This window comes from Phaseolus vulgaris, chromosome 4, assembly GCF_000499845.2.
Source record: "Phaseolus vulgaris cultivar G19833 chromosome 4, P. vulgaris v2.0, whole genome shotgun sequence".
In the NCBI taxonomy this organism is placed as follows: domain Eukaryota; kingdom Viridiplantae; phylum Streptophyta; class Magnoliopsida; order Fabales; family Fabaceae; genus Phaseolus; species Phaseolus vulgaris.
The window spans coordinates 24,519,295-24,526,930 of record NC_023756.2 but is presented as its reverse complement, the minus strand read 5'-3'; the positions used below and the strand labels follow the sequence as shown (position 1 = coordinate 24,526,930).

Here is a 7,636-nt window from a genome sequence, read left to right as displayed (position 1 = left end):
TTACACTGGCGACGCCTTCGGCGTCTCATGCTGGCGACGCCCCCGCGTCTTATACTAGCGACGCCCTCAATGTCTTGGCGATGCCTGGTGTGGTCAACCCGTTGACTTTACCTTGGCGTTGACTTTGACTCCGACTCTGGCCGACGCCTGGGAGTAGCGGAGAGCTTAAGGTCTCGCCCATGCCATCCACGTGGCATCTTCCGTATGGCTGATGGGACGTTCCCTCACTTAACTTGATCCTGACATATTCTGAGCATCTACAAGATGCTCCCGTTCTCGACGGTGCATCGTACCCTTGGGCATTCTGTCGACGCGACGTTTTTCTGAATGTTAACCAGTGATGCCAGGATCATCCTCCCATCCTGACACGTGGCCCAATCGCACGGTGTTCCCATTGCGTCACTTGGCGCTCGAATTGCAATATTTAGATCTTCGAAATCTTACGCCTGCCCTTATCATCTCTGTGCTTTCGTAGCCTCCTTGCACCACTTCTCTTCTCGCAAAAAGTTCTTCCGGTGTTCATTCTAGCCAACGTTTTACCCCCGGATTTCTAGCGAGTCACTCTCCCTCGACCTTCCAACTCCTTTCCAGTTACTGTTCCGACATGTCTTCTCGTGTTCCTCCCCCCAAGGTTAACCCCAAGGACCTGTACACCTGGGCCTCGAGCGAGCTCCTTGACGAGTGCTCATGTTTTCTTTCTACCAGGGCCATAAGGGAACACAAAGGGGATTCGTGCTCCTATGATCATTGTGCTTTCGTGAAGAGGCACGACGACGATATAGCCGTGCTCCCTTGCACTTTAGGGGAGCCGGTGTGCGGAGATGAACGAGCCAACGACGGGTCCCTTTCTTCTATTTCTATCAGGTGGTGTTCAAGAGCATCGGCGTGCTCCTGCCCTTCTCCAGGTTTGAGAGGGAACTACTGACGGAGATTAACGCTGCACCAGCCCAGTTATATCCTAATAGTTGGTCTTTCGTCAAGGCCTTTGACATACTCTTTGGCTTTCTGGGGTATGCGCCCTCGGTTGATATCTTTCTTCACTTCTTTGAGGTGAAGAGGCAAAGGAACAACCTCTGGGTGACCGTTAGTAACATTCCCGGCAGGGTCCTCCTGACTCCTTTCCAAAACGCCTTCACGGGGTGGAAGGGTAGGTTTTTCAAAGTCTGTTGCTCCGATCTCGTGCCTTCCGCCCTAGATGGTTTCCCACTGTACTGGGTGAGGGAGGCGAGAGCCCTGAAGTCCAAACCCTTCAAGAAACTAACCCCGAATGACCAGGTGGCTTGCCGGATCCTGGCCGAGGCGGGGGGTTTTGACTCCGTCACTCTGATCAGTTTAGAGTTCAACGCCAAAAACTTGGAAAAGTATATATGTACGAGTGACTGCCTCAAAAACTTCCGCTCTTGATCCTTTCTAAGTCTTTGCATGTTCTGTCTTGTGGTGTCTTCACTATGTCTGTTTCCCTTGGTGCAGGTTCGAAAATAAACCGGCAACGGAGGTCACAGCTTACCCAGGCCCTGAGGGCTGAGAGCGGAGCTTCGTCCTCCTCCCATCCCGACTCCGGAGGCCACTGAAGAGTGGTTTGTTTGTACTCTTTGTATGAGCACAGGGCATGTAATGTTTGCCCCATTTGTCTTACTCCCATTCATCTCGAACACTACTTGTAAATTTGACTCCACGGTACCATGCTTATTTTTGCACACGCTTGTCATATACTGTGCGTATTTTCTCCGTTATGTTTCTTGGCGACGCCTACGCTTGGGCGACGCCTTATCTTGGCGACGCCTTCTTTCTTGGCGACGCGCGCGCCTGGCGGCGCCTTCTTTCTTGGCGACGCGTGTGTTTGGCGATGCCTGTCGCCACTTCGAACGGGAAAAAGATAAAAACTGAAACCGAGGCAAGGTTTTTCTCGAACTTCTTTTTCTTTTTATTTGGGTGACCTCATTAAAAAACCCCCGAAAGGGAAAAAGAGTGTCCCCTTCAACAAGATTGTTACATGGCTGCTTACATAAGCCAACTAAAATAAAACTTCAAGTTGGCTGCATTCCAGCTGCGCGGATAGGGACCCCCTTCCAAAGTCTCTAGGTTGTACAAACCATTGCCCTAAGCCTCGGTAACTCTGAAGGGTCCGGTCCACTTGGGAGACAGCTTATTTTCTAGCTCATAGGGGTGAGCCTTCCTCATAACTAAGTCGCCAACCTGAAACTGCCGTGGTTTGACCTTAGAGCTATATTGTCGCTCTACTCTTCTCTTTACTGCGTCGACCTTTACTCTTGTTTCTTCCCTGGCTTCGTCTAGGAGGTCCAGATTCACTCGCCTTTCTTCGTTGGATTCTTCGGCCACAAAATTATGGTAACGTGGCGAGCTCTCGTGAATCTCCACGGGGATCATCGCATCCAACCCGTATACTAAGCTGAAAGGCGTCTCACCGGTGGAAGATTGGGGCTTGTGTGGTATACCCATACAATCCTTGGCACTTCCTCCGCCCACGTTCCCTTAGCTCTTTCTAGCCTTCTCTTTAGTCCTCTCAGCAAAACTTTATTCGCTGACTCTACCTTCCTGTTAGTCTGGGGGTGTTCGACTGATGCGAACACTTGCTTGATGCCTACCTCTGCACACAGGTTTCTCAACTGCTGGCTGGCGAACTGGGTTCCATTGTCGGATACTAGCCGCCTAGGTACACCAAAGCGACACACAATGTTCTTTCAAACAAAGTGTTGCACCTTGTGCGCAGTAATCTGGGCCACGGGCTCCGCCTCTATCCACTTGGTGAAGTATTCAATGGAAACAATCAAATACTTCATCTGCCTTTTCGCCAACGGGAATGGACCTAGGATGTCAATCCCCCACGTATGGAAAGGCCACGGGCTGTATATGGATCGCAGCTCTTCTGGCGGCGCCTTATGCCAATCAGCGTGTTTCTGACATTGCTTGCAACGCTGGGCGTGCCGTATGCAATCCTCCTTTACTGTTGCTCCGTCCGGTTGACCTGGGACGTCTTCGTGCGCAACCTCAGCCGTCAGCTAGGGACTCCTTCCCACTGGTTACCTGTGGATTCCTGCAAAGAAGGACAAAAGGGCGCCCTAGCGGCCGTTTGCACTCCGACGCTCAAATCAGCTAGCAAGAAACACCAAAAACTATGCACCTCCGTATCGGAGCACCCGTATGGTACTCTGAAGGTGGTAAAAAGGAACTGTGTCTAGTGTCTGTTTTCTCGTTCTGGCCAAAACCCTCCCCTAGTCCCTTGTCAAAACCTCAAGGCTCGAGCAAGCAACTAGAGTGTTTCTGGAAAATTAGTCAAAAGTTCGAACCCCGTTCCCAACATTCTCGGCGCTATTTAAACAACCCAAGCATTTAAAGCGCCTTAAAGCGCTTTTAATCATAAAACGTAACGCACTTACTTAACGCGTCTAATTAGAAAACGTAGCGCATTTAAGACGTTCAAACGCTTGGGAGCCTTTATAGTACCTTAAATGCTCGAAACAGAAACTGTATTAAATGACTTTAATTACCTGGTACCTGACTAAATGGTGTTTCTATTCTGACCTGGCTGTCGTACACGTGGAGGGCCTCACAGCGCCCTGACCCCATTTGGGGACGTTCCTACGTGTGAGTCCTCCTGCTTGGGAGTGCTACTGCGCAAGGGGTGACTTTTTGGGTGCCAACTCATGCCCCCAATCATCTAGTCACTCACTTTGAGAGCGTATCTGCCTTCCTCTCGTACCCTGCACCTGGCTACCCTGAGCGTGACCCTCCTCTTGAGTCGTATCTGTCCCAAAGGCGTCTCTGGGGCGGCAGGGGTACTTCACGAGTCAGGCTGCCCTACACTGGCACTATCACTATGGCCTTGAAGCCACCTTTCTCTTCTCTTTATCACTACCCCGGATTATCGGGACCTGAGGCCTTCCCACGGCGTCGCTCCCTCCATGGTCTGCCTACCCATGGATATCGGGGAACCGCACTGTGATTGCCTTGCCTTAATGATATTTGATCTTGGCAACGCCCTGGTTGAGCGACGCCTTCACCTAGGCGACGCCTCGCCTTGGCGACGCTTCCTCTTGGCGACGCTGGTACTTGGCGTCTCTTCACCTAGGCGACGCCTTGTGTTGACTTTGACTCCTGGCGTTGACTTTGACCTTGACTTTGTCAACGCCCGGATACGGGATGGTACACAAGCCCCCCAGTCTTAAGCCGAAGACTTGTCTTCAGCGCAAAGACTAAGGCCTCGCCCACGCCGTCCACGTGCCACCCTGATGACGTGTCATTCCCTGCTGACTCAACAATTCTCAAATTATTGACGTGAAACTCTCTGAACCATAGGGGCGCTCTTAATGGCTGATTGGAGATCCTCTGAAGCGGGGGAAATAACACCTTTTAGGGCTGCGCTTAATCGTGCGCCACGTGGCTCATCACACGGCCAGCCTCTAGAGTCCCTTGCGCTCCCCTTGGGCGCTTAATCCTTTGACACGCGGCACGATCTCACGGCTCCTAATTAGCGCCTCTTGGGTTGCAAATGCAACGTTCAAGTTACCCCAAACTCCGCGCTCACACCACTGTTCCATCCATTCTCTCTACGTCTCTGCACTGTTCATCGCCTTCAAACCTTTTCTCTGCAACTTCTGCTCTTTCCTTCGTGCTCTCCTTCCTCCCTCACTTTGACAGCAAAGGTATGATTTTTGCATATCCACGACTCTCCTCCTTCGTCGCATTGCATAGTTTATTGAACTGCCTGGGACTGTTTACGTTTATGCATTACTGTGTTCTACCGCTTCTCCTTTCTTCTCTGTTCCCTTCTCCTTCTTTCTGGGTTTTCTCGCGTGGGTGGTATTTCCTGGGGTTTTACCCCATTTTCTGTCTTGGCATCACTTGTTAAAAACCTTTTCCCTTTCTTCTTTCTCCAGCTATTTATTCACACCATGACGCGCTCGAACGCAAAGTCTGGTTCTCCCCCCAGACCCCCAAGTCCAACTATAAAGTCTTCTATTCATGGGCCCCCGACTAACTCTTGAACGAGTGTACCAGCCTGACTACCTTCCAGGACCTGGAGGCTCATCGTGGGGATCCCCACTTGTACAACTTTAATGCTTTCTACCGCACTCATGACGCGCACATCTCTGTTCGTCCCGGCAGACCTGGGGAACCTATCTGCGTGGATGACAGACCTAGAAAGGGGAATCCTTTCTTCTTCATGTACCAGACGGTGTTTAAACGCGTCGGGGTGCGTCTCCCATTCACCCCCTTTGAGAGGGAACTTCTCACCGAGATTAACATAGCCCCCGCCCAGCTCCACCCCAACAGTTGGGCATTTGTAAGGGGTTTTCAAATTCTCTGCGGGCACCTGGGCATCCTTCCCTCCGTGGACGTTTTCTTGCATTTCTTCGAAGTGAAGAAACAGGGGAAAAGCTTTTGGGTAAGCTTCTCGGGGATCGCGGGTAGGATCCTCCTCTCCCTCTTCCAAAACTCCTACAAAAACTGGAAAGGAAAATTCTTTAGGGTGTGCAGCGCCAAGCACGACCCCACAGCCTTAGACGGCTTTCCCCTGTACTGGACGGAGCACCGTAAGCTGCTCAGGGCCAAAGCCCTGGATGAACTATCCCCTGCTGATAGGGAGGTATGCAAGGCCTTGGCTGGCCTGGGGATTGTCTTCGATACGTTGAAGCTTATCGCGAGCGAATACAACGCCCACGCCCTGACCACATACTTTGGTAGGGAGACTCTTCCCTTACCATCTTTTGTTATCTGTACCTTACTACCGAATGTTTGTTCCTCTGGCCTCTTCCACCTGTTTTCCATTGTACCATGTGACTTGCGTCTCACGCATCTACGCGTTTTGTGGTTTTGTATAACTGCTTTGGCTTTGACTTCTACTGCTTGGTTTATCTGAATGTAGGATCGGTGATGGACGCCTCCAAAAGGATGATGCTGGCGAAAGCGATGAAGGACGCTCGTGCTGCCAAAGCGGGCGCCTCCCCCGCCCCTGCTGCTGACCCGAACCCCCCATCAACCTTGCCTCCGCCACCACCGACCACTACCGAAGCCCCACTAGGCTCATCTTCACCGTCCTCGCATAACCCCGAGGCGCTTCAGACTCCCGACTCTCCTCTGCCCATCGCCGCCGTTCCTCTAGCCGTGGCCTCACCGCCGGCCCCAACCCCCCTCGACAAAGGGAAACGGGTCTTGGAAATCATATCCGACGATGAGGACTCGGATGGCGTGGCACCCTTCAAGAGGAGGAAATCTGCAAGGGTTCCCCTCCTACCAGCGGTGTCGCCCCAGGGAGAGGATTCTTTCAGGGACAACCCTCCAAGCGCTACTTCCCTTCCCCCCACAATCATCCAAGAGGAAATAGGCGAGGGTGCCGAATCTGCTCCACCTCCGCCACCGGCAGAGGTCTCTGCTTCTCCTGCCTCCGTCGCTGCCGCCCCCGATCTTATCGCCATCCCTCCTCCAATTATGCATCTGATGAGGGGCTTCAGTGGTGGAACAATGCCAGAAGGCTCCGATAGGAAGGAGGGCATGCCCTTCTACTTGGGGGCCTTCTTGGCGGTGGCCTTTGAATGGCGCGCCCAGGCCAGAAACGCTGCTCTGCAAACCCAATCCCTCCAGGCCTTGGAAACAAGGGTAGCTGCCCTGGAGGAGGAAAAGAAGATTCTAGGATGCCAAAACGAAACTTACCAAACCACCCTGAAGCAAGCGTAAGAGGCCAAAGCAGAGGCTGAAAAACAACTGGCAGAGGCGGCGGAGCTGCAGGTTGACTCCTACACTCGGGAAGTCACTCTTCAAGTCCAAGTCACAGGCCTCCAGGGCATGGTCGAAACTTACGACGAAGTCCAAAAGGTCTTGAAGAGCCGGTGTAGCGAGCAGGCTGACAGACTGGCGCGTGCGGAGGGGGAGATGGCTGACAGACTGGCGCGTGCCAAGACTATGGGCCTTCTCTAGGCTGACTACGACAAACTACAGGTCGAAGTCAGCCGACTCCGCGTGGAAAAGAAAAGTTTGGAGAAACAAGTGGCCTCGGGGGACGCCACCATCGAAGAGCTAGAAAAGGATAAGAAGACCCTCGTAAATGACATGGAGGGTACCTTTGAGGAGGGGTTCCAAGAGGCTCTAGCCCAGGCCGTCTGCGAGAACTCGGGAATCGACGTTTCCAACTGTGACTCCACTCATCACATCGTCGACGGGAAGGTCGTGCCCCTGGAGCTAGATGACTGAGCTGCCGCCCTCAACCTCCTTTACGCTTTGTCCTGTTTCTGTCCCTCCTTGATAAATTTGTAATTCTTTGAACTATTTGCACTTTCGTCACAATTTGTGGGATTTTGCATGACTATTTTCGTGCCATTGAGTTATCGAGTTTTGCCTGTATGATCTTCTTCTCGTTTTTTGCCTTCACGTGCTTCAATTGTTTTGCCTGTTCTCTACCCGTTTCTTTCACTGCGTTGGGCGAGCCTGTATGCCCGGGGAAGGTCACGCATCGATGCCCACGCCCATGGAGATGCTTGCCTAATAGGACCATATCATCCACGGGGTGTCTCAAACACCAAAGCGATCCGTCCTTTGATTCTTGGTGCCCGGCGCCCACGCCTGAGGAGAGGCCTGCTACCGCAGCGCCGTATCGTCCCAGGGTGTCTAAAAACGCCGA

The 7,636-nt window shown here is 52.5% G+C and overlaps 1 protein-coding gene across 1 annotated transcript; it reads left to right on the top strand.

Moving 5' to 3' along the window:
* The first annotated feature begins 604 nt into the window (after positions 1-604).
* LOC137838517 (uncharacterized) lies at positions 605-7,209 on the top strand. Its single transcript, XM_068647763.1, has 3 exons — positions 605-905; positions 5,888-6,387; positions 6,958-7,209. Exons 1-3 carry the CDS (start codon positions 605-607, stop codon positions 7,207-7,209), a joined length of 1,053 nt encoding a protein of 350 aa, XP_068503864.1.
* The last annotated feature ends 427 nt before the right edge of the window (positions 7,210-7,636 follow it).

Coding starts and splice junctions, on each gene's coding strand:
- LOC137838517 (XM_068647763.1), top strand. CDS start 605: ATGTCTTCTCGTGTTCCTCCCCCCAAGGTTAACCCCAAGGACCTGTAC. Junction 906..5,887: donor GTGCTCCTGCCCTTCTCCAG/GTTTGAGAGGGA, acceptor ATCTGAATGTAG/GATCGGTGATGGACGCCTCC. Junction 6,388..6,957: donor CACCTCCGCCACCGGCAGAG/GTCTCTGCTTCT, acceptor GACAAACTACAG/GTCGAAGTCAGCCGACTCCG.